The 27810-nt window shown below is 46.8% G+C and overlaps 1 protein-coding gene across 1 annotated transcript in view; it reads left to right on the top strand.

The window, feature by feature from the left end:
• Positions 1-27810, top strand: part of LOC126547766 (UPAR/Ly6 domain-containing protein crok-like) — a 63418-nt gene that overhangs the window by 27115 nt on the left and 8493 nt on the right. Inside the window, exon 2 of the mRNA XM_050195744.3 lies at positions 27605-27766. Coding sequence (XP_050051701.1) covers positions 27605-27766 — 162 coding nt within the window. The remainder of the gene's footprint in view (positions 1-27604; positions 27767-27810) is intronic.

The following is a 27810-nucleotide window of genomic DNA, read 5'->3' as shown; positions in this document are numbered from 1 at the left end:
AACTTTCTCAATTTAAATCATTCGAGGTATGAGAAAGTTCACCATGCATTTTATTGTAGTATAAATGGACGACAGAGGCTCGAGTTATTTTCCCGAAGTTGGTGTAAATTCGAGGTACGCGCAAATTTGCTTGCTCACACAGATAATTCTACCTGCTTACTTCAGTTAGGGTGAAAGCAAAGCGAGCAGAAGCCTACATTTACTATCCAGTCATTCATGGCTATTCTTCGCTTTCAAGTTAGCCTTGAGCGGCCGAAAAGCCGAAAGGCTAGACCCCAAGCCTTCATCTTGCCGGTATAGTTATAATTCATGGCGCTGGAGCTTGAAGTTGCTGCGCTTATTGGGTCCGCGATATCATTGGCACGCGTCACTTAACGTGCATTGTCACCTCCGTTTGCCTACTACGTGAACTCTGCGTAGTGCCGTCAAGTCACGGTTTACAACGTCTCCGTAGGCAGGGCCTCCGTCCTCGCCTCACTCCCTAAATGCGAATGGCCACGCCCGACATTCTCTCGCTCACCATAGGAATTCATCCCGGCGTCCGAACGGAGCGCCCGAGGCATGCCTGGCTCGCCACGATACGCTCGCTCACAGCCCGTTAGTAAACACCGGCGTGCGGGTCGCAGCGGATGCGGAACAGCTGAGGCAACGCTTCGCGCGCTGATCCGCAACTCCCCGTTATTCTGTTGCGGTCCCGTCGGGCTGCATCGAGCGCACACATGACGCCACATCGACAGCGGAACCGTGCGGCGGGGTTTGCGGCACGTGTGCTCCGCTGTGCGCGTGCCGCCAGGGCAGGAAGCGGGATGAGGGGCGCGGACACGGACCCGCTGCCGCCACCCCCCCCCCCCCCCTTTTTTTTATTCTCTCTCCGCAGCTCAACCCTCCCCCAAACAAAGCGGGATATCTCGCTTCTCCCCAGCCTGTCGCACGACTCATAGTGTGACTCACGAGACAACAGCTCGGTTGTGCAGCAGTGAGTAATCGGCTTCAATAAATTACTACTGCGCTCTGCGAGGGGGTTGAGGGTGGTGAGGGTAAAGAAGTAAGGGAAACGGTTGAAGACGTGCGCCGCGCGTGCGCGGGTACTCCGGCCCAACCTCTCCCATTTTTGCTTGCGGGAATTCTTGCTGATCGGAGAGAAATGTTGAAAGCGTAGCTTCTCCCGCGTAGTCGATTTCAATTATTCGTGAGGGAGCACATCTAACGGAAAGAACAGACAAGCTCCGCCACTAGCTGCGAAGCTCGGCTAGGTGTGCATTCGGACGCTATAAATGGCGCGCTACCTTGCCTTTCACTTTCCGGTCTTTTTTTTTTTTCACCACACATACGCAGACACGCATACAAACACAACCGCGCGCAAACACATGCCGAAAAAAAATCGCTTCATTTCTTCTACGCGCTCTTAGCTTCAGTGGATGTTGGATAGTTTCTTAGTCACTCTGCGCCTAATGACCTTCGCGTTTTTCTGATTCTTCTTGTAGGGGGGTGGGGTGGGGGTAGGTGTGGGGGGGGGGGGGGGGCAGGACGAGCGTAGTGAAACGCAGTCACCGCAGGACCTGTCAAGAAAAGGCGCAAAGAGACAGAAGATTGGCAGCCGCCTAAGGCACGCGAGTAAAAATCAGCAATGAGGACGAAAACTTCCTTCTATCTGCCGCTCGTGTGAATACACCACTTCGGCGTTTCGTCGCTGGCCCAGAAACCTGGAAGGCCGAGGAGCGAGGAAGTGGGGAGAGGGAAGGGAGGGGAGCGGCCAAGGCTTTGTCGTTGCTGGGGAGGAAATCAGCCGGATGTGGACAAGGGCTCTGTGGAGGGAAGCGCTGCGGCGGACGGGGCCCGGAAAGCAACGGGAAACGCGGGGACAGGGAGCGCGCGGATCCTTTTCCGTATGGTGCAATGATGAGTCCGCGCGAGTGTGCGTATCTTACTTGTGCAAGCCTGGAAGGAAGATGATTAAAGAACTGCGGTAAAAAAAAAGAAATAAGAAAAGAAAAGAACCGTTCGGTGATTGATGGTGCTGTGCGAGGGAACAGAGGCTCGCGCTACGCGTCTTGGTAAAAGTACGAGAGGCGAGAAGGCGGGAAAGAGAAATCAACTTGCTGTGTTCTAGAAAGGCATCATTGCTTATAGGAAGATGTTCACAACTGTCATATGGTTAGACGGGGAACGGGAGAAGCCTCGCGTGTTTTATGCAGCGGTGTAGGGACGGCAAGTCTACGTTGACGGTGTCACCTAAGTTGTGTTATACTTCGCTATAGACTATCAGCCGAAAAATGCGTTATTTTATCTATTTATCATAAGTAGCCCCTGCCTCGGGACTGTGGTGATAAATAATTACGACACGAATACGTCAGCCCGTTCACAAGGAGAAATGTAAGGAAGCACCATGGCGGTAGATAATTCCTCGAAGCTTCGTGTATACGAATTCCAGGTTTAATTCGCAACTCGCCGTAGGCAGCTCTATCATAAATAGCGTACGAAGGTGTGTTTAATGGCTTTTGAGTGATACTTTGGAAGACCATAGAACAGTACCACGTTATCAAGAAATTTCTAATGCGTAGATGACTTATGGCATGAACAGAGGGGGTTGTTAAAATCCGAATCGACATTGCTACCACAGAAGAAGAGAGAGAGAAAAGGATGCATAGAAAGGCAGTGAGATTAACCAGAAGTAGTTCCGGTTGGCTACCCTACACTGGGGGAACGGTTAAGGGGGTAAAAAGAGAAATAGAGTGTAAGGGGGAGATAGAGAGAAAGACCGACAGGCACGAACAAACTGCGTACATTATAGAGCGGAAGGGGGCGGCGTTCTTAGTCTATTGTGAAGCCCTGTAGACCGCAGGAACCTTAACAACGCGAGTAAGGCCTTCAACGAGGATGTTCTTTGGCAGCAATGACCTAATACTTTGAGTTCTGATAGTGAACGATTGTCCAACAGGTCCAGTATTCTGCACACCCCTTCATTTCTTTCATCGTCCATATACATCACCTACGAGCTGTCTATACTTTTCCAACACATTTTAAAATGTATTTACAGATAACACGGCAGAATGGAAAGCTGCAGTAAACTCCATTCCACTATAATCCCCCAAGATGCCAGGAGTCTCGGCGGCTGTTGCAATTCTTGTCTGTCCTAAGTTGCTTGCGAGTATAGTGGAAGTGCTTCAAAATGAGTCTCAAAATGTTTGATTCGTGACCGCGCTTTCGTGTTTTACTGTGGATGAAAATACGATGATTCTGTTGCCGGTGCACTCTGTTCGTCGGCCGCAGTCGCCGCGAATATATTGCATCGCAAACTCCTGCGTGAGGATGCTCTCCCTCCTTGTTGAGGATGCTCTCCCGAGTTTCTTTGTATTTACCGAATACAGCGATGCGAGCGGCCGAGAGTTCTTGCAGTTTCGTTTTCATTACGTCATCCTAAGGGGAAGGAAAGCAAGGTGGGGAAGGAGGAGATACATAACGGTCGCAGGACCCGCATACGTTAAATCCAGTCAAATCTGTTGCCTCAGTTTAATGAAGCTGAGCGGGTCTCTTCCAGGAGCAGGTTCTGCAGACTGAATTCTTCTGTCGTTGTGTGTAGGTATCGAGGAGTGCTGGCTTCTTTAGATTCGAACATTTAATCCGTCCTTTCTTTGTCTGCTTCGACTCTCATAGGAGGCCATTTTATGCCCGCTTTAGTTTCTTCTTGGCAAAGAGAACGGCGCTCGCTTGTATTTACTCTGTTTCTCATATTTCAGTCCCGCGTTGTCTCTATTCCTCGCACCGTCTGAGAGGCACTAGTGGCGCGCGTAAACACGCACGCACGCACGCACAGAGAGAAAGCGAGAGAAAGCGTCGCTTAATATTGTATACGGCGGCGCGTTATGAGCAGTTACGGTGCGAGAGTGATTCGCTTTGAAATTAAAGGCTAGCGTAAAATTAAGCGATGTTATTAAGAGCGATGTTTTGAATTTACTACACGAGAGACGACGCGGAACAACACGCTCAGGAACAACGTGCACTCGTTGAAACGATTGGTAATCACGCGGTTTCGCTTTTTCTTTTTTTTTTTTATGTACGCCACCCAACAAGGACTTCGGCTTCTGCTGGAACGTGTAATCATCGATCAGCAAGCGCGGTATTAAGATGTCTCGTTTTGCAATGTGCAGCGCCGAACATTAATTCACCTCCCGTTACGTGGCACAGACTGCACCTGCTGCTGGTACACAAAATTTTTACTTGAAGTGCCGTCGAATAATTTGAATTGCGCTTTTGTTTTCTTATGGGTTTCAGATGCGCATATACAACAGCGCCGAAGATTGAGAAAAGATAAAGCACAATTTCTCGCGGTCAGAGTCTAGGGAGGCTGCCAGTTTTACAAAAAACCTGCAGTACCCTTCAAATTTTCTTTTAATTTGCCGGTGACCATTATTCTAGCTACGGCGACTATGAAAGCTCACTCGCAGCAGGGAAGCTGAGGATGTAGACGCTATCGCTCAGTCCTTGTTTCTCAAAGTCTGGTGAACTATTCCTGTCTCAATTTGGTGATATTCGGGCAGAAGTAGGCTTAACTTTACTACACAAAAGAAAGACAGATAGAAAGAAAGAAAGAAAGAAAGAAAGAAAGAAAGAAAGGACATAAGGAGGTAGCTCTAACGCTCTTTCGATTCTGGTGTACAAGGAAATGCACAAGAACCACTCTCAATAATATTTCAATTCAAGAGAAATTGGCATTCTAGAAGCTCCAGCTGCAACAAAATTGTTTGAATAAGCGCAGCTAGATGGTGCCAGTTGATTAAGGAAAGAAAAAAGTCACAGGCAGGGTTCTTCAACTACACAAAGAGTGAAAGAGTAAAAGCGCTATCTGAAAAAAAGGAAGAAAAAAAAAGATAAATGGTACTTTTTGAATTTTTCAGTACAAAATGTGAATATTAATGATGATATATGTTCGACCAAGTTGCTCCCGCCACAAGGGATTTAGCGGAAGAAGGGAACACAGTAAAGCTGCAATAAATAGTTGAACACTGCGTAGCGATGAACTTCCTAAAATGTTTTTTTTTTTTTTTTGCGGCTGTTATGTCCTCATTATTTTGGATCGCAATATAAGGCTGTCAATGCAATTACGCAAGAAGCAGGAAAGAAAAAACAAAAACAAAAAAAAACTAACGCACCATGACCTTGTATAATGAATTCCATCCACAGCCTTCATTGCTGTCGCATTATTTTTTTTTTTTCACTTTACCTTCAGCATCAACATGACTCCAACGTCATTAAGCAAGCGTGGCGTTTAAAGCCATAACCTACGTCATAGCCGCAGTTAGTAAAACCATACAATGCGCTGTGCATAAGAAACCTAAGCTTTGTGATGCTCTTTTCATTCCTGCCATCCTGACTGCCCTCACATTCCATCCTTTAATTACAACGTCTGCTTCAGTGTGTCAACAATTAAACACTTTGCCGCGAATACATTCTGGGGCATCTGCGAAATTACGGAGTTCGTTGTTACAGTATATAGGGGACAGGGCTGCCGCTCGATCTCGGCAACCCTTCAATCTTGTGTTGACTATGTTCACTTTTCATTTGGCTCTTACCAGCGTTAGCTATTAATATAGGTCACGCATGCTTTGCTGCATCCATCCACTCTTCGCCCGGCCTTCGGCGTGTACAAGAAAAACGTTTCAGAGAATCCGCGCAGGCAAGCGACTGGAGGCAGCGGCTTGAGACTTGGCAAATAGGGAGTAGTCCGCGTACAATACTGGTAGGTTCTTTACACTCTGTGTGGTAATATGCCGAAGCTAGTAATTAACAACGCTGCGAGGAACTTTGGAAGCGAAGGCGGGCGCACTCGTTAGAACATAACTTGTGGTCACTTTGCGCTGCAGGCGTTACCTATGTTGGCGTTCGTAAACGCATGCATTTGCAAAGAATCCTCGCTAGCATGCGAGCAGAGGCATCGTGGTGAAGCTTTGTAGATATTGAGTCAACCCAGTGAAGATACTATTGAAACTCCTGGTGACATCCTAGAGCTCGTAATTAACAAATGTGCGAGGAGCGTCGGATTGCATTTGAAGATACTTCCGCACCTTTTGGGAGTTAGCTCTCAGCTGATGTTTTTTCTTATTATTATTTTCTCTATCGCTTATATTTATTTCATTTCTTCGCTCTTTCCTCCGTATATAGCCAGTTCAATAATCCATTCCTTTCTCAGGTTCTTGTCGAATTTTTCGGCAATATTGTCTTGCTTCGTTTCTTCAAGCCAATATTTTTGTGTACCATAGCTCTTGACAAATTGCCTCTGATCTGTACTTATTACGCCCCCAAATCACTGAAGCGTCTTATCTTGTCACTCCAAGCATCAATGCCATTGTAAACATCTCGCTCGAAAGATCCTTATTTCAGCCAGTTGCATCCTTTGAACATCAGACTTATCAATTGGATCCAGTTCGTTTCCACACAACATCGCTCTTTGACGATACGCAAAACCTGCAAATGCACCTCTTCCCACAACTAGTCTGACGCAACCAAGATTGCGGACCTCGGGCTAGAATCGTATATAGGGCGTCAACATGCAAACTGCTGACGTCATCCCTGCCGTTCTTTGTTTCCCCGCACCGTCCAAGCTTTAAAAAGACTCGTGTTACAGCGTTATAGGGATACTAGTGGGAACGTAGTCATCTTTGTTAATCTAATTTAGATGCGCGGGAAAGCTTGCGTACAGGATGGTGCGTATCGTTCTTGCCGCACAGAACTGTTGAAACACTCCTCCAATGTTTCTCCACTGCGGGAGCTACGCCTTGCGTCTACGCTGTGTTCGTAGTCTTGCGTATTTATAGTCCACGCCTATCTTGTTTTGGTTTTGCTCGCAGCAGATGAAGCTTCAGACTCCCGTCTCGTCTTTCTTGATTCCCCGTTACGCGGGTTGCCGGTGGCTAATTTAACAAAAGTAACGCCGTTGCGCGCGAAGCCTGCGATCCTTTTGTGTGCACGACGCACGCTTGAATGCATAAGCGCGCGCACACAAAAAACCGGGGACAAAATGCGCGCACTCATTTGGTCGGGTTATCGTCCGCGGCGCCGCGACACATGTATCCGTCGCCGGCACGTGTCAGTCCGGTTTTTCGTTCAACCCTACGCGCCTGATGAGGGAAAACAAAACAAACGTAGAAAGGGACCGGGAACGCCAGGAGTGTAACGAACGAAAAAGTGGTCGCTGTGTGCCTCCTTCCCTACTCCTTTTCTTGTTTCACCCTGTCATGTGCAGAAGGCATGAAAAGAGAGAGGAATGGGGGGAGATTGCGGCGGCCGCGATGTCACTGTGCAACTGTCGTTCCTTTCGTGTCTGGTGCGGAAGACCACCAGCGTACGTGGCTTTGTGCGAACGCGCGCTGCGTCCCTTGACTGCCCGATGTAATAGCAATAAAAATAACGAGAAAAAGGGAAAGGAGAAAGAATTTCGGCTGTGCAATACGCCTCGCTCGAATGTGTTAAATAAAAGCGATCTTTCAGAGGCGGAACGCTGCACGGCATCCTCGCCGAACAGTGACTCATCCTGTTAACTAACGGCCATTTAGTCCGCTACAGGCTCCGCCGCGCTTGCAGCCCACGCGGAAATTCACCCCACTCGGCACGCCCAGAGCTTAAACGTACCGGTAGATTCACGCCAGCCATAACCGGACCTCCGTAAGCTCACGAGGACGGCGAAATTTAGGGAAACGAGCATTCGATGTCATGATGGTACTTGGCCAAGATTACGTTGCTCACGTCTGCGGAGGTGTGACGAACATTACCTTTGTAAGTAGCTGCCTTTTTTTTTTTTAGTCCTTTTTGGCGGTTTTGGAGGCACCTTTAAGCTAACCCTGCACAGGTGCACAACTGACGTGAAAACGCCACGCTCCAACAATTCGTGAAAATCGTGCCACAGGAAATCGTACCCTCTTGGCTTATACAGTGCCAAATTTGGACCACAAGTCCCGCACGCTTTCGTCACCCTTTAACTATCACGAATATCTAATCAGCCCCGCGGTCAACTGTGTGCCTTTGATTAACGGATGCGCGCTACATCTTAGTTCACTCACGTGATTTATGACGCATGCGCATAATAGCAAGGGGTTTAACGCACGGAGATTGTCAGCAAAGGGTCTTTCAGAAGTAGCAAGATCCGTTCCATGTTGCACATAATTTGAAAGAAAAAGATATACTGAACTAGTAACCAATCACAAAGCGGTAAGAGAAGTTGTCAGGCGTATACACAAGAGACTGCAGAAAATAATTTCTCTTTATTGTGAATGTCGCCCCCTCGGAAGACCCAGACAGTTGCAGAACACGCAAATACACGCAATGCGAATACACATAAAATTGCCGCGCGACTGGCCGCTCGAGGCATCTTGCGTGTATTCTCGGGCATCTTTCACGCTCGAAAGCTGTATCGGGATATCGGGAGTTTCTCATGTTGCTCTACAATTTTCACATTGGCACTTTTCCTTTAAATATATTATTTGAAAAGTTAATTATTAAGACAAATTATCTATTTAGGCGGAATGCAACAAATAACTTGAGTATCTCCAAGCGACGGCAAACAAAATTATCTTGGTTCTGTCCAGTACATGGCATTTGCATATTTTTAAAGCTTGGCCCAAGTTAAGTGAAACAACCTGCACACACGTCCTAATGATGTCGAAGAAGCGATTTCTAAACCGTTGCTCGCGCGCACTTAAAACTCGTCTGCAGGACGATAGGCTTGTTAGTTGCGAGGAATTCTAACGACGTAAAATGAACGCAGCTGAGGATATTAATATAAAATAGATACCAGTTACAGTTATTATTGCTCGAGTTATACACTGTACACTTGTTGAGATTCTTTCGTGTGTCCGGCTCTGCACGACGTGGTTGGCGAAGTAGTATAACGCGCGGTATGAGTGATGTTTACCTAATTTCAAGCTTGATAAATAAGCCGAGCTAGTTTGGAAGCTTCAAATTATAACGTCCTATGCCTGTAGTGGCGGAAAGTTGTCAAGACCGAGCTTACATAGTTGTGCGGTCATATTTCCGAAGAAATTGACGGAGGATTGAGCCTTACTTATTGGTGGTTGCTGGAGAAAGATATTCTACAAACAAGCTTGGTAATACGTTTCCTCTCTAGCTCTCGCAGAAGTGAGTTGCCGATTTGGGCCACAGTCACGAAAGGACCGAGTACGCGCACTGAAAAAAAAAATTTGCCTGCGACTACGAATGCGCTCGGAAGAGGATGCGTGGTGCTTTGTCGCTTCGCGTGCATGCAGCATATACTGAGCGGTGCTTAGGGGTTCGTAGAATTCTCCCCCGGCACTTTGCATTATTCTCACGGAGCCACGCCCTTCCTCCATTACTTATTGCGGATCCTCGCCGTGATCCTTCTCGCACGACCGGGCTGTTCTCCCCTTTTCATCCTCTCTCCCACATTTCTGAAACGTACGCGGGCATGATTCATGCATTGCGAGGCGACGCTTCCACGTATACGTATAAGGCACGACGCTGAATGTACGGGGGCATTTCGTTCGAAGTAAAATCGTCGCAGTGATGGGGCCTCGGGCATTATCGATAAGGTTTGCGGTGTGCCTGCGGCACATCTAATAGCGAGGCAGCGATGGCGCCTGAGGCTCGAAACCGACGGATAATTGCGCTGAGTGAGGGCGCAGCATGGACGACTGGAAAGACCGCGCGGTGCATGGCCTGTACACACGTCGATGTGAGCCCATCATGGTTTGTAAAGTACTTCGCTATTTGTGCCCAGTTATGCGACGAAGCAGTAAAGAGCCTCGTTTTATCACTGGCCTTTCCTATTCTGCTGTAAACTGCGGTGGGTGATGGCACATAAAGAATAGAATTTGAAAAGAAAGTAGCTCCTGGTAACCCAAACGCAACAACAGGGGCATGCTATGCTTTGCTTGCTCTGGTCCTGTAAACCTTTAAGGCTTCTTTTTTCATGGAAGGTGAAACATTTTAAATAAGTTGTTAGTTATGGGAAGTCGGTGCATCCTTTTTCATCATGTTCAGTCCCGACCTTTGGGAATTTTCCGCGTACCAGTCATGCTTCATTAGTATTCTGTGGTGCTGTTATTCTTATCACTATCGAGTATTAAGCGTAAGATGATTTTCTTTGATTATCAGAGTACGCATGAGCCCAAGGAAACTCGAAATGCGTAGTGCAGTGCGCGATCCAGCAAGATTCATGCTTCCGCGTTTTTATCCCGCCCGTTTCTGGGCCGCAATTTTGTAGCTATGCCTTCCGCTCGATTCTTATCTCCATGGTCTTATCACTCTTATCATCCACTGTTCATGGCCGGCTGTTGATAACGCGGGCTCACGTCACCCCAACGACTGAAGAATCTCGAGAAGCGCGAAAAGGAACAGCATCGGAAAAGGCATCGCTACCACATCGCGGCCCTGGTGTCGGCTTTATACGCGACATCTGCCCCCGTGTGGGAGGCGCGAATTTTCCGAGCTCTGATTTCTGCGAACTGCCCGCTTCTCGCGCAAATATTTTGTTTGCACCCAAATATGCGAGCGAACGGCAAGTATATTGGTGGCTTCATTTGCACAAATTGGCAACAGACAACAACCTGAGGCTGCACTGCTAGAACCTTGACGAGACCTTGTATCAACTAAACGAACCATGCGTGCGCTACCGGAATCTTTGAGGTGCGTCCTTCTTGAGTCGCGGCTATGAGTGGGCCCTCTAAACACAAATGTGTATAATTCACCCTTTTCCGCGTAGTCACACCTCGTATGACACTTTATTCCCTCCCCTCTGCGGGGAACAACAGCTGGACGAGTATTACGTGAAAGCAGGCCTATCTGCCTTCTTTCGAAAAAATTTCACCCATGTCTCTTTGTTTCGGGAGAAAAAATGTACCTATGTGGGTGCGCACACGGATATGCCATCAATAACGGTGGCTCTACAACCTCGCAGTTCTTCCTACACGGCAGTTTAAATCGTCGGATTACCGCTTGTGTGCATGGTCAATGTTGTCCAAGAAACGTAAAATTATTTGCGGCATCTTTCCCTTCGCCGTGTACCGTATGAAACCCCACGGAAAGAATAGCTGCAAGCGCAGAATTGTGTGTGCGGTGATTGGACTCCCACCATGCAGGTGCTTTAAAGACAGCTGCCGAGTGCCGGCAATTGGCACATGAGATCGTTGTGAGGAGCGCACGACGCATGTGAGACGACGTACAAGCATGGCGGAGTGGACGCCCTTGGCGACTACGAATAAATGTGTGTCCTCAATGCGCGGAAAATGTGCTTAGGTGTACTGTAAAAATGTTTACACCCTTAAGGGTGTTCTTTTTGCCGCACGGGTAGCACCCCTGCCGTTAGGGCATTACAAAAATTTATAGAGGACGACTAAGGTGCTCTAACTAGACGTGCGACGACAAAAGACGTAGTTGAAAACTATCTAATCAATATGACAGCCTTAGGCGCACAGAAATTTCCGACAGGAGAGTTTCATATCTATTTCCGTGAAATTCTCCTGTCGGATATTTCTGCGCGCCAAAGGCTGTCAGAATGATTACATAGTTTTCAACTACGTCTTGTCATTGCACGTCTTGTTACAACTCCGTTGTCATCCTCTACGAATTTCTGTGAGGCCCTAACGGTAGGGGTGTTATCAGGCGACAAAAAAAAATACCCTTAAGAGCGTAAACATTTTTACAGTGCGCGCACAATACACATTCCCTTATGGTGTTTTAGCTTCAGCCCATGGGCGGCTACCATCTCGAAAAGAGCTCGCTGTCTGGGACGCATTTCTTAAGACTCGCCCGAGGTGGCGCCAAACGAACGCACTGGAGCAACGCCGACCGAAGCTTCATTCGACTCTCGCTTTCTCGACACTGTCTGGGCCATAGACTCAGAAAAGCGGTCGTTAGTGTTGCAAGACGGTGGCGGCTATCGCTTCGTCCGCGCGCCATTCTTTACTATACTATTGTTAACGCGGGCGTATCTTGTGAGCGCACGTACGTTGAGAGCGTTCCCCACCATATCTTCTTTTCTAGAATGCGCGCGTTGAATAATTTCTTACTCGAAACTATATCGTCGCCTTTAAAAATTCCCTCTAAAGTGCGCCCGCCGATCATTGTATTACCCATGAAACACTGCATAGGATTATTCCAAAGCCTGGAAGACATGTTCGGGCTTCCCGCTAGCGTTCTAATCGACTGGGTCTGGAACTGCGATACTTTAGCTTCGGCTTTGTCTCTGCAGCACACCAAACGGCGCCGGTGTCTATATGTGGCGGAGGAATTCAACCTGTGAGACCCGTATACGTAACGCACACCTTCCGGAAGATTTAAAGTGGACGAAAGCATCAACCGGTCAGCAGTCGAGATAGGCAAGAGACGTTTTAGAGTATTGGTAGAAAAAAGCAGGGAAGAGATTGATTGATACGACCGGATCCATTACAGGCATAGGTAGCGGTACAAGGTAGATAGGCAAGTTCTCAGGAAGATAAAACGAATAAAGAGATGCATAAGAAATGCTAGAATGAAGAGCACGCATAGCATAAAAGTCACTTAAGCAGGCTGGGTGACTATTTGTCACCGCCCCTTTTCAAAGGGGATGCCGCTAAATCACCATCATCTGCGCCTTTTATCTTTTACCCCTTTAAAAACTGATCTAGCTGCACCATTAATACGATTGTACTCACGTTGTGAAGATGATAGTGGGAATGTAGTAATTTTGTTTAGCTCTGCCAAAGACTCCAGTTAATGGTCCCGGAACGGACCCCTTGAGAAACATGTTGCTCAAGACAGCGGCTGACGCCCACCTGCAGGGCTCAGACGTGGTCGCGCTTAGCGATGACCTCTAGAAGTCTCGGGAATGAAAAATGGGAACCTGCGGCACGCGCAGCCGCCCAGTTATCCACCACACCCGCGTCAGGTAAGGCTTTAGCAGAGATGCGATCACATTCTGCCCGTTGGCCCAGAAGGCGGAGTGCGGCCGTCAGCCATTTTAGGGTGGCTCAATGAGCTCCTCCTCCCTTGCTCCGTAAAGGGAACGCATCGAAGCTACCATATGCCATTTGCTGTCGATGTTCTCGGTGCGGTGTGCCTTGTAGAATTGTCTACAAAGTTTGCACCATGCTTTCACACAAAATGGTTTGGGGGATAAAAACCCGTTAGTGAGCGAGGTTCACGACGTCATCGGGGGTTGACTTCTTTGTGGCACAGTTGTTGTCTTGCTGAGAGAGCAGTTCAAAGCTAAGAACTTGGTTTGCCATCTCCGTTCGTCCTTTCCACTGTGCCGTCGTCGTCCAGTCCACTCCATCCACACCCTCGCCATATATGGTGAAGTCATATGCAACGGCGGCAATGTGTAACTCATAGCCGGACGGTGTTAGTCACTGAGATATTGCTTAACATTCAGGCTCGGCAATCTTGTGCGACGCACAGACCATTTAGTGACGGCGTGTGTGAAAGCATTTCGGAGGCTACAACAGGCAATACTGTAGCGGAGGAAGACGACGCTGTGCGCATCGCAAATAAGTTGTCTTTGAGAATAAGATCACTGTGTGGAAACCTGCTGCTGTCGCAGTGAGTTTACAGCTATAGGAATTGCTTAAGTCTGCAGATCTGTTTTTTCATGCGCCTGCAGTGCAGTAAACGAGCAGGGTATGCTCTTCGAATCTCACTAACATTGCCTCATCACTGAAGATACCGTGAGGTAAAGGCTTTTGAATTTGTTTCGCGCCTTGTTTGCGGTGCCCCAGGAAGCCAGGTTTTAATGTTGACCAACGGGTACTAGATATTTATTGTGTTCTGCATAGAGCTTAGCCTACTCCACGAATCACAGTTCGCAAGATAACAAGTTATGCACAACAACTGCGCTTCTTATAGAACTTGGTGAAAGAAAAGAACATGGCACTCCGATAATCGGCGAGTAGTATATCTAGTTTCGCGAGTGCGTGGTTTCTTTATGTTTGCCTGTATAAGATGTTACGAAGTATTCTCCAGTTCTAGTGCTCAGTTGTTTTTTTCAAGTTGCAGAGGTGCTTCGCAAAACTGCAAGCATCAAGAAATTGCCGCCATGAAACTTTGTTAACAGCAACATAACACTGCGCTCGCTTTTATGTTCACGTTTGCACCACCACTGACCGAGAAGAGAAGCTTGCGACTATCCTGCTACCGCTGTTCCCGTACCAGACCCGAAGGCATGGCCGTTAGCGATAACTGGCAACCAGTGTGACACAGAGGCTACGGGTCTGTCTTTTCTCGAGACGCCCACTGAGATATTGCATCTCAATGTACTATTCTGAATATAGCGCGTCTAGAGAAGTGACCTTTTCCGGTCACAACTTCTACATTGCAGTACCTGTAGTTAGAGTGCACAATGAAATGGCACGCAAGATAATCGGTGATAAACAATAACAAAAAACACATACAAAATAAGTAGCTGTATTAGCAACAAACACATGCGCTAGTCAATAGGCAAACACTGAGGCGAACACAACTGAGGCGAAAGCAGAACGAAAGAATGAAGAAACTACTCAGGACATGGTCACTGCGTTTCAGTCCAGCTTAATGGACCGTTCACGTCCGACAAGATAGCACCGCGTTCATTGAAAGCTTCAAACCTCTCGTCCTTCGCAGACATGCGCTTGTGTGTTTGCTGTTTCTGCATGCTTAACGTGCTTACACACAAACTCTGACATCCTCCTCAAAAAGATGCCAGGGACAAATAATTTTCATGCCAAAAGTTTTTCCGTCGCAGTAATTTGCTCAAACTGTAGTCTTTCGTCAATATTCTGTACCTTCTCAGTACACGAAATGTCCCGGAAAGGTAATACACGCTTCACCACGGCGCAAAAGGCACCGCTAGAATACTGGTCTCAGCGTGTGCCAATAAGTGAAGCGCCACCGCTTCACTTAGAATCTGTGTCGTTCCAGTTCACACTAGCCACCAGGATATCGTAGGCCGCTGCCGCCGCCTTGGACGTGACTGCGGCTGGTGTTTCGCCGCCACGGGTGCCACGAACCGCGCCCGGACGCCGAGTGTTTGAAGCCATGACGGACGCCAGTTGCCTGGCTCTCAAGGCGAGAATGCCAATGGCACTGCGGCCCACGAAGGCGGTGCTTTTGTTTTCCCGTGCACCTAGTTGTGTTCCCATGATCAACCCCGTCCCCGTGGCTGCTGGCACCGGCGACTTCAGGGTGGGAAGACGGTGGTCACCTACAGCGGTGCCGTCAGCAGCATGCTTGTCGCCTCTGTGCTGACCAGCCATCTTGGTCTGGGACGCAATGTACTCACGCACCTCCTCGGCGTTCCGCTTCAGCATTACAAAATTACTGAAAGAGTAGGTGAGAACGCAGGCACCTGCCAGAATGACGATGCCGAGCACGGCGACGATTGTGTACAAACCCCCTCTGGTGACTCGGACTACCGGCAAGTTGACCCGGGTCTCCAGCTCGGGCTCCATTCTGCTTACGATTTCGTCGAGTCTACGCCTAGAAGGACACCACGGCTCCGACCTGAACGACAGCAGTAGCTTTGGCTGTCTCCACCACAGCACTGGAGTCGGGTGCCGCGTCGCAAGGAGGTTGGCCACGGTGCGTGCTCGCCTGTACTCATGACGATGGCTAGCCTTAAGCGTGGCACGTACCCACAGTGGGGCAAGAATAGGATGCTTCTAGGAAATACTCGGACAATATTGACTACAGGAACGAAACAAAGAGTTAAAAAAAATAAAAAATAAAGAATAAAATAAAGAAGAGACCAAAGAAGAAAACGCGGAACAATAGAATAGGGCACAAGTGAGTATTCCGGCGAGGTGAATGGACAATTGCTTTTAGAAGAAGTAAAAAGGAAGCTTCATCGAACTATCCAGGTCCAAAAAAATTTGACAGGAATATGACAGAGATCGTACGGCTGCGGATACGTACTTGTCGCCGCTGCTGTCGATGAATGCTAGCGCGCAAAACTCAGACGCGCTTCGCGCGCCATGTCGCGCTCTAGTGAATTGGTAAAGAAAATGTAGTTAACGTGTAGAGCAGAGGTAGAGGTTGCCGTTTCTTATTATTCACAGAAGCGGGATTCCTCACTCAGGTTTCGACCGCTTTCACATGGGCTGTTTGAGAGCCTCGGCGATCTTCTCGAGCCTCTCGGGCACTGAGCTCGATGATGCTGAGCACTTGATGTTCGGCATCTTGGTTGTAATGTTGAGTCTTGCAGTCATGGCACATACCCACAAAAGGATTAGACAAAAAAAAAAAAGGAAAGGAGTGTTAAAGTGTGCAGAAGGAAAAAAGCGATATTTGATGTAAAATCTGGAAATATAACTAACAACAGATCGTGTGACAAAACAAAGCAATAAAGATGATCACAGCAGAATCATCCTCACTTCTCATCATGCATTTCCATTTCCTCTTGCTTACCACACTCCTCCGTGTTGCTGCCCTTTCCGAATCTTCGTTGTCATTTTAAAGCACTAACCCGTTGTCGGTTCTTTCGGATCTCACTATTTCCACCCACATGCATGGCCAAAATAAAATAATCAATGTAATAATAAAATAACAATAAATATAATATGAATATGATAATGACATCGTGGCAAGAATAGAACAAAACATGGTATAGATTACTGAAGAAAAGCGTAATTTACGGAGTTTACGGAGTTTGCGTAGTTTACGGAGTCGTCGTTGTCAATCCATCTAACGCTAAGTGTCACTTAACGTTTCTGCTGAGAAGCCATAAAGTTTTGAAATATTTCGAGAATAAGTGCTCCTGGTAGGGGTAAAAAAAACAAGACATATCAAAAGAGCTTTTAGAACCACCCAAGAAGACATAGAAGGAAACATGATCGTAGTTGGGACTCGCACTAAAAAGCAGAAAGAACAAGCAGATGAAAGGCGACCAATCAACCGTCCTGTAAAAGACATAAATAAAACCAAGAAAGAAAAACAACAGAGCTAGAGATGGATGAGCGCAAGTAAGCAGCAGTCAGATAAAGAAGGGTATGGCGACGATAGAGTAAGAAAGAAGGAAAGAACGCGGGAAGGAAAAGAAAACGGTAAAAGCGAGTGACCGAGCTCATAAATACGTATCACAAAGAGTAAATATTGAGGGCAGAACGGTAACTGTTAACGGGAAAAGGCGCGTTATATTTCCGCTAGACTGCGTATGAGACCACAGAAACGTAGAAATGTTTCAAAAGCTTGTTCGAAGAAAGGCCCTTGGGCTCATGGCGAAGAGCAGCGGCACGGGCACAGACGTTTTTTTATTTTAATATTTTAACAGTCACTTCCTGCGCGTTCCAGCGGTCTCTATTTTTACGGCATTACCTTTTCGTCGCGCTCGGGGCCTTTTTCTGGCCACAGGTCAATTCTGTCGAGCTTTGCGTCTTATTCGACACGGACGTTACCTAAAAAAATCGCGCGTTCAAAGAAGTTTGTGCTCTTTTCGCAGTGCTTGTGTTCAGAAAATGCGCACGCACGCACGCACGCACGCACGCACACGCACACGCACACGCACACACACACACACACACACACACACACACACACACACACACACACACACACACACACAATCATAACATGAGCCTCTGCTAAGCGTTTTGCGACAACGGAACTGTACTCTTGCTGTTCGTATCCGGACATGGTATACTCTTATACCTATTTTATGCCACTACCGACTGTATCTTGAAGATTCGTATTTTCCCCTCTGCATTTAGCTGTGTCCCTCCCCGACCATGCGGTACTTTTGAGGATATTTCATGTTAAAAATTATATTTCTTTGCTTTTAAGTTCCAAAACCACGATCTGATTATGAGGCACACCGTAGTGGGGGACTCCGAATTAATTACGACCACTTGAGATTCTTTAACGTGCACCCTATGCTCGGTACACCGGGATTTTTGCATTTTGCCCCCAACCGAAATGCGGCGCCGCGGTCGGGATTTGATCTCGCGGCTATGTGCTTAGCAGCGTATCGCAAAAGCCACTAAGCGCGGGTACGGAATTTTATGTGATTTTCGAGGAAAATGCAAGGACCGTTAGCTGGACAAGCAGTGGCAAATGTTTGACGGATGCGCATCCTTGCTGATGCGCCCTTTTTTGATCGATTTACTCGAGAGTGGATCGAGAATGAACAAAGAAGGCTTCTCCGCAAAAGTTTTAGTAATGTGAAGAAGCCAGCTTTAAGGCCTTCTTTTAAGCCGATTACGCGCAAATAGAGACCATTACCTAAATAGAGACCATTACAACAACAACAACAACAACAACAACAACAACAACAACAACAACGACGACGACGACGACGACGACGACGACAACAAAGCGTCGTGATTTCGAACTGCTCCGAAGTGAAGTGCATGCGTGATCATTATTTAATAGTTAATTCAGTAGGCATTTGCGTCACTGGGTAGTTTAACTTCCCACTGCTTTGTCTGGTGTTTTCGGCGGCAAGTATACAAGCAGAGTACAAACGATGCGGTCCTGCAGCGACATCGTCATGAACAAATTGTCTACAGAAGAAAACAAGCGCAAAATTAGATGTCAATCCGCAAAAAAAAAGAAGAAAGAAAGAAATGCGACGATACGAGATACGATAAGAGATACGAGAGCCAGTGCCCACTGATCAGTTTTGAACATCATACTCGCACAGCTTTCTTTTTGCTTTTTTTTTCGTACTAAAATCGTGCGTACATGTGATCGTCAAATTCAACACTTAGCAAGTCTCTGTCTTCTACCGTATTTTGTTTTGTCTGCGGAAATTTCAACATTACGACAATGTAACTGACGATGTCCTTATGTTTACCAATTAAAAGTTAGGATTGGCAGCCTTTAGATGAGTAGAGCACAAGCCTTATGGTTATGTACGTAATTAACATAGCTGTGACAACATTTCTTGCAATTTTTCTTACATGGAAAACGCATTCGGTAGGTTGGAAGGCAATTCTTGACATTATCTAGCCGGCCGACGGGAAGTTTTGAATTGAGAAGTTGTGGGAGCTACTCAAACAATTTTTCCCCTTGACTGGGAAAAAGAAAAGATCAATCTCGGCGCGCTTCCCCTTCCGCCATACTGCCATCGTCACCACTGACATGACCACGTGAGCCGATACCTTGCAGCCAGCCCATATTATCTTTTTGCCTCCGGTTTTATTAATTGTGTTGTGATGCCAAGCAGCGTAGCATTTTGATACCGATGATGGCTGACATTGACAGCCGAAAACGTTGCTGGGGCGCAGAAGCGGTGCATAGCGGAATGATGGCGTACATTTGTTGTAGCAGCGATATTCATGTGCTGCGCTGCCTCCGCAAGAAAAAGAAAAGATAGAGAAAAAACAAAACAAAAACACGTGACAAGGTATCGACTCACCAGACCGCGCCTGTGGTGACGCTGTCACCATGATGAAAGGCGGCCGGAGCATGTTCTTTTAGTCAGTTTCGAATTCAGCTGGCCTGGAAAGGTTAAATGATTGTTGGCGTAACTCACGCAAAATCTTCTTTACTCTTAACTTCATCGTCCGGCTGGATAATGTCGAAGAAGGGCTTCCAACTGTTTCAATGCATTAGTCATTCGAGTAGTACGATAATAATAATATTAAAAAAGCGTATTAATTACGTAACACTGGCACAAATTTATCCTTATCTATAAATGTCAATATGGACACTAATATGGCAAACTTTATAAGTCACCGTAATTTATAAGGCCAAATTATTAAACGCGAAAAAGTAAGACAACTTGTATAAGTAAGCGGCGAAAAGCCAGAATCGCTACCACGCGAAAGCTCTTGAAAATTACTGTCACTAGCAAACAAAAGTCTGCAAACTCCCTATGTGACTCGTGTCGCACAACCGTGGAGAAAAAAAAAAAGAAAGAAAGAGAAGCATAATAGCCTGACATGTTTCCTTTTTCACTTTATCGCTGTTCTGTTCTTGTTTTGTCCATCATACTTTTTGTAAATACGCCGCTCGCAGAAATGTTCCTCCGGTGACCTTTCAAGTTGTATGCTTACGCCATGCTAGCTGTAACGAGCCTTGAAGATCACTTCAGGGCACTTCCGCTAAGGTGCGTGTCATTACTGAGACGGTAAAGAAAACGCCCAAGGCGAACACTGATTGCAGTCAGGCTCGTGTAAGTGCGAGGCGCAGCTCGTCAAGAAGCGCTTGCACGTATACGTTAGGGCGGTCCGAGAAGAAGCGAGCCTGCCTGTAAAAGCGATTACACAGGATCACCAAAGTGTAGGACTTTTTTTAACATAGCCTGCCTGCAGTGCAGCACAACTTCCCCGTGGGTTCTCAGGCTGTAATACACACTGCCACAGTTAAAAGCCGTCTTGTTCCTCGCACGAATCTGTCGCTGTTAAGGTCACTGTCACCGGTGGCCCTGGACGGGGTTCGTCGGAAATGCCTGTGGGGTTGCGGTTGAAATCTGCGACCCATCGCTTCACTACTGCGCATGATTAAACCGCGCCCTGGCATAGCGAATTCGTTTTGCAGGTAAACCATCTCGGGACAACTTCGAATGACGGCATGATCTCCTTTCTCCAAGTCTCCTTTCTTTTGTTGTCATGCTGATTCGCTCATCTCTTAAATAGGTGAACAAGAAAGCGCATGTCGATGTCATAATTTGAATAACTTGGAAGTTCAAATAATCTACAAGTTGAGAGAGAGAGAATAAACGTTTAATAATCTGACTCAGTGAGAGAGAGTGCTTCTTTTCTCATGCAAATTTGGCCAAGCCACATATTTCAAGATGTCTTACAAATTACCTTACACGTCTAGTTCAATTGCTTGTTGAACTTTTTGCTACTGCTAAATATGTATATATATTATTAAACGCTAGCGTAGTGTACTTGATTTCATTAAATCAAATCCTGTTATGAACTTCTCCCCGTTCCTAGAACTTGTGTTGCTCTGCTTACAGACAATTTCCGATACTATTAGGTGAAGATGTATCTTGTATGAATGTTGCTTTGTCTGCTGTGGATAAACCTGTAAGCACGTTCGATAGTGTGCCGGATATATTAGCTTCTTGAGTTGATGGAAATGGGGCATATACACTTTTGTTTTACAGCAAAGCTATTAGCCTCTCAGTGGTCGGCATTTTAACGCGATATCGTTAAGGGCCCCGTGCTGCAGAAAATTCGGTGTCGGCGTCGGCGGCGTTGTCCGTGAGAGAAAAATCATCCCGAACCACGCATATCGAACCACGCAGGCCTTACACGTGGCGCATGGGCGTTACTGAACTAATTGAACCTCTGAAAGTAAAATGAGTAAAACTCACCAGAAACTTCGTAAAGTACGACTTACACACAACATACAGCGTCGGTTTGCAATTTGAATATACGAGAAAACATAATTATCTTACGCGGAAACTCAAACACAAACCTCTTTCCCAGCTGCCATGTGAAATTTGGCGCGGCTGCGCACAACCTCCGAGATCGGCCCTCGCAAGAGGCCGCGTTTCTACCAGAAATCTCGCCTTCGTGCATAGCGTTCGTCGCCAGCGTTTTCCGGTAACCGTTACGGTTACATAAGCTGCAGTTGCCGGGAAGCGCGAGAAGTAGTCAGGGATCTCTGGATGCTGTCGCGTTCCACTCTCGAAGGCGAAGCTTGAGCGTCCTCCAAGTTTTTCGTGTCGGTCCGTGAACAAAAACATCAGCAGTGGCTCATACCCCCCTAGCCAAGCAAAAATTTAATGGCTCATCCCCCTCGTAATGCAGAGGCTACAAGCACTCAGCAAAGCGTAGCGAACAGTGCATACATTGATTGAAATCACCCATACAACACACAGAACAGCATACGTTTCAATACGTTTTCAGCTTGCTTTACGTTTCAATATAAAGCAAGCTCAAAACAAGCATTCCAACCATCAATAAAGCATTGCATACCCCCGTCAGCAGTTGTAGTGGGGGTTTTGCAACAGCTTCACTAGGTATTCACTTTCGCAGGGCCGGGACGGCGAGTCAGTTTTTAAAATTTTATTTTGTAGAATGCCACATAATAAATATGATGTTGAAAGGCATCAACCGGGGTGATTGTACCACAAATAACTAGTTCTTGCATAGGTAGGCTCACTACATATCAGACAGCGCTTTTAGATAAATACATAATACCACTGGTTTCAACGAAGACGTTGCCTCTGAAACACATGGTATAGTAAACTGCTAAGTCAACGGAAGTATGACTATTTCCCTTCCTTCGCTGCCATGAAACGCGGAGTTTCAGACATAGAGGTTAAGGATTGAGGTCATGATCCCTGTGGGCCAGTCCATACTGAAAATAATAATAGAATAAGATAAATATACCGCGATTATGCATGCTATAAGTGAACTTTCGCATTAGAAAAAGAAAACATAACGCTGAGTAGAACGGCGCTGGTTTACGGTAAACCATAACCTTCGCAATCGAAGGCGTAGTGATGGAGTAAGGAAGTGCTTTCCAAAGAAGTAAAGGCAGTACTAGCTGTTTTCCATTGGAAGAGCGACAAAACTCGCCGTCGAGAATAGTGATCACCTGCTCTTCCATCCCTCCCCCCGCCTCCATATTTGCACATATTTTCCCGTATATAAGTCACTAGTTTTGCGCAAATTCTACCAGCAAAGTGAACTGCAATGCGTGTGTGTAAGGGGGGGAGTATAAGCTTCATTAGGGTGCTAAAGTGAAAAAATAAAATTTCAGCAATTTTGACAAATACGTGCAAGAAGAAAAATGCACGCTTTGTGTTTTCGTTGGCCTTACACGAGAACCTCTTGTCCATCTGAGGTGTTCATCCATCCAGGAAAGAATAGTAATATCTACTTTTCGCTCGAATGACGATTGACGACGAACCCATCATTACGACTGACTCACGCTTTCACCGTTTTTCTGTCGTGGCCAACAATTTCGCTGCAATAAGGCTGTCCGCCAAACCGAGAACGCCGTTGAGGGAGCTACCGAATGGGGAGGGGGGCTCGAAGTTGGATGTGCCGGGCGCGTGTTTCAGGGCTGCGAGTGGATTCCCTCGCACACACACTTCCACGAGCACCTCTCACTCGACATGTTGGCCCCTGCGCGTTTCCTAATTAACTCGGCTCGGGCAAAAAGTGCCGTCCGCAGTGTTGCGAGGCGCAACCCGTGGGTGCGCGGCATATAGTATAAGAGGAGGAGGAGGAGGCGGTAGCGTCGTGCACAGACCGAGAGAGCGGAGGAGCGGAGCGCGGCGAAGACGCGCCCGGCGGGGCTGATCCGAGAGTGCCGCGAGGGAAGCCAATAAAAAGGAGCCCGAAATCGCGTTAGGAAGGAGATGATGAGTCAGAGCGCGGGGGAGGAGGGTTGTGGAGACGAAGGAAGTATAGCACGAACCGAACGGAAGCAGGCAAATGGGAGCGACTGGAAAGACGGCGAAGGACGGCCTTTTGCGCGTGGTTATAATACGCAGGTTGGATAGAGGTATTCGTTCTTTATTACGCGGAGGGACTTATCGAGACATCCACTCAAGCCGACAAGGAAAGACGGGAAGAGGTCATTCATGTGGAATGGTACACGCTAAGCGCGCCCCAAGTGGCGGATAAACTCACCGCATGGTCGTGCTCCTGAATAGAGTCTGTTTTTTTTTAGTAGTGTTTTTTTTTTCTGTTCCGTTTCATCTCGACATAGATGATCTAGGACTAAATCAAATACGACGTCGCCATCACGTTTAAAAGTCGGGACCATGTAGTATTGCAAGGGCTAACGTCCGTAACGTTTTCCTGGGCGTGCCGGTATTCATTATTCGGAACTGGCACCGTCTCTGCAGCAATGGCACAGACGGCCGTTGCAAGCGCCCCGTAGCCCTCCTATAAACGGCTCTTGTCTTCTCTGCATTCTAGGCGCATACTACATTATAATAATTTATTAGTGACGCAGCTATCCAGCAGCAAATCAGCGTGACTTATTTTTTTGCTACGATTTGGTTATGGTAGCGGAGCTGCGTACTTGTACGAGAGCCGCGCAGGCTGCGCCTATGGTGCCAGGCTTCCATGCGCTCTCCGCTTCGACCCGTATGTCTTGGTGACCAGTGCACGTGACTGGAGTCGACTTTTCCTGCCGGCCACGCGACAGCGCCGATTGAGCTCTTACGTCAATAACATTAAGGAAATAACTGCCACGAGGAACTAGGCACGCAGTGAGCGCCCGCTAGCACTTTCACGCATCCTTCTCGCCGTATAAGGTAACCATCGGAACGTAATCTTATGGTGAGACGCAGGCGGGTTATGGTAACTGACCACAACGCGCTTTTTTTTTCTTCTTTTCTTTTCCAGCTTCAGTTTATTCAAACGAGATAAGTTAAGTACATTGCGCATGAATATGTATATAGAAAGAGGTCCCGAGAACAAAGCTGATGCGTGACCTCTTTTTACCGTTGCATAAATGATGTCGAAACGCATCGTTGCGACATCGTGTCTGACAATGCGCAAGCCGTTGGTGTCCTTTTATTGTCGTGCTGGGCTGGTTGTCCAAACTAAACGTCTATAACACTTTAACAAATAGTTAAATAGTGAAAGTCTGTATGGAAGTTGAACCGAACGTATTTTGCCATCAGTAATGTATCCTAGGGCCCTATAACGTAAAACTAGTCCAACCTGTTTTTATTCCTATCTCCTGACGTAAAATTTACGTAACTGCAGACGCAAGCATCGGGCGGTGACAGCAGCGTTATTTGAACAGGCAAATCAAACGCTCTCCTCTTTTACAGGAGGCCACTTTTGTTTGCTTCGAAAGCGAATGGCATTGCATATCTTGACAGGCTTTAGTTATCTAATTGGTTGACAAGAGGCGAGGAGCACGTCGAAGTGAAGAGGGTATCGGTGGCACAATCGGCGTGTACACGTCATGTCAGGTGGGGAATTTTCGCGGTTTTAGTGACGTCGGGGGACAGACAGGCGAAGTGAAGTGACCATTTTTTTTCCATCGCGTGGTACGTTTACAGAGCTGCGCTAATCAGTAATTGAGGGGTTGGGAGGAGGGGGTGTTGTCACTGGGGCGCAAGTAGCATAAGGTTTTCTGCTTCGTGGTGTGCCTTCGGCGCTCTCACTGTTTTGCCAGTGCCACTACTGGCAGTACCAGTGTCGCCGGCACCTACGCGTTCGAAGACGGAATTACGGTGCCTTCGACAGAAAAGGTGCAAGCAGAGACGAAATTTTAATAATGCAGCAATACTAAAAACAATGACAAAAGAAACAAAAAATTTCAGCGAGTCCAGTCGAGAACCTCGCAGTCATGAGCAATATGATTTTGCGCAGCGCCACGAAACACGAACGGGAAGAGGCGCTTTATTTACACACTTTCTTTATCGGCTGCTGTTGACCAGTCACTATATTGTGTTGCGACTATATATATATATATATATATATATATATATATATATATATATATATATATATATATATATATATATATATATATTATATATATATATAGTCACTTCCTTACCTATATGTTACGCACATTTCAAACGCACGTACCGCACGGCTAAGCTGGTGCATGTAATACACGCATACGTACAGTTCGAACATTATTCGAATGCAGGTGTTGAATAACACTATAGGTGAAGGAGCACGCACACGATCGCATACCGTTTCGCGCGTAGTCCTAACACGCACTTTGCATTGCGTGGCACTTTGTGCATTCGGTGCCGAAACTGTTCACTTGACCGAGGTGTCAATTGGAAAGCAGCTGGTAGCCTTGCGAAATACTGTACAATGAAGTGTTTGGGACGAAACAACATTTGCGGGGATGTCTTCTTATACGCCGGCAAAGAGCACTCGACAGGGAAATAATTAAGAAAGAAAGAAAAACGAAAGGATAGCCTCTTGACAACACTGCTTCGAGTTTTATAATTGAAATCATGCTATTGAGCGGTCGATAGAAAAAGCTTGTGAATGATTTTAAGCTAAAAACAAGGTACAACGCCAAGGACAAGGACTGCGAGAGACGACAAACACGCATGCGCCGACTTCCTACAATATGAATACGATATTGTTGGAAGCCAACGCAGTGTTTGTCGTCTCTCGCAGCCGTTGTCCTTGACGCTGTACGTTGTTTTTACCATGAATTACCAACTAGCCCAAGCAACCACCCTAGTTGATTTTAAGAGTCTATCACTGACGCGTTGCAAACGATATCAGTAGCAGATACGAATATTAGCGTTACACAGCTGGTTGCGTTTGCGTGGAAGTCTCCGCTATACTCTTAAAATCGTGCGGGCAGCAGTGTTGCCCAGGTCTGCCAATTTTGTTTGTAGCCTGTTTAGATGTGTACAAAAGCAAAGCCTACAGGATTTTCTTCAAAGAGAGAGTGAACATTCCTTCAGCACAACAATGCATCATCTCGATGTTCTGTGGATCACCACGCCACTTTCTTTCAGTTATTAAAGTTTAGCGTTCACCAGGGGACGCCATATACCATTTTGCCGCAAATTACGATAAATAAACTCGCCCCCAAAAGCATCAGCGAGTCAGTGGGTAATTCTGGCGAAACCTCTACGGTCGCTCATAGGCGGTCACGGGTGTCATAGTTTTCGCTTTATTGTTCTGCCATAGGACTGGCCCACGAAAATGAGTGGGCCGCAATGACACCAATTTCCCTTCTGATTCGAATAGAAAGACCCATATTGACCTTCTTCCGGTGACAGAAAAGCAAAGTGCGCATAAATGGAAGCACGTTTGAAAGCTTAGGTGGAATGTAAGAATCCCATTCACAGAGCACAAAGTTTCCTTCTAGCTTTATTTCCTCCATACCGCAGCGATGTTCCGGATCAAGAAATTCCGGCTAGAGATATTGATCTTGGCTTGCGATGAGTGTTCCCCATGAGAACTCAGTAAGAAGCGGTGGTTGTAAAATACTGTTTCATTGTGGCCTCTAAGTCATAAGCAGTATTCATCACCACATCGAGTTACCTGTTCATCGCTCCTTGCAACTATTGAACGTGCTAAAATTCGAGACACATATATCGCTCACTCGTCCATGTTTTGTTGGCGAAACTCGTCTTACATTTAATCGAACTCCTATGTATTAATCATTGTCCCAATCTGGCCTAGGAACAGCTTCCGCAGTTATAACAAATAAACAGCCAAAGTCCGATGAATGCAGCACTGTGATCATGAAATTCCACCATCACTGCACATCAGTATGCGCAAACCTAATCAAGTGGCAAACATATGAACACTTAACTCCCGCCGAACCTCGCGAACATCGCTATTATCACATCACTGCAAAAAAGCTGGCTGCTTTTCTGGTGGGAACAAGCGCCATCACAATACTCCTGTGAAATGATTTTTTCAAAAGTGCCTTCGGCAATGCCATCTATGGTATGAAGAAACAGAAATAATATGCCTGCCCCGAGAAAAAGTATATGGGTGTTTTCTTGTATGATTCTGAGAGAGTATGCATACTGTAGAATTAGGCACGGGTTTACGGGCCCCCAAAATCTTATTAGTGTTGCTTAACCCACCTTCGATTGCTTAAAAGCAATAAAAAAAATAACCGAATTTATGGCATTAAAAAAGAGCGGTAAAGCTCCTTCTCGTTCGGAATTTGTGTGCTACAAAGAAGTGGTAAAAATGAAGCGGATGTATTAGACCCCTTGCCCTCAATGGAGCGTGTTCTCTCATACTGTGTCCAGGCTGGGCCATCTACTGTTGGCGTTGCAACTCGGCCTACGACCCCAACTGCGCCGACCCGTTCAACAACATCACCTCGGATCTCGTCAACTGCGACATGCGCGTCAAGGATCACCTTCCCCCGGGAACCCGGGCGCAAGTGTGCCGAAAGATCGTCCAGAAAGGTGGGGAACCGCACGTCTGCAGCCACCGTGCACTTCACGGAAGT

This window comes from Dermacentor andersoni, chromosome 1 (assembly GCF_023375885.2).
Source record: "Dermacentor andersoni chromosome 1, qqDerAnde1_hic_scaffold, whole genome shotgun sequence".
In the NCBI taxonomy this organism is placed as follows: Eukaryota; Metazoa; Arthropoda; class Arachnida; order Ixodida; family Ixodidae; genus Dermacentor; species Dermacentor andersoni.
The sequence above is the reverse complement of the archived record's forward strand: the minus strand, read 5'-3'. Positions and strand labels throughout refer to the sequence as shown.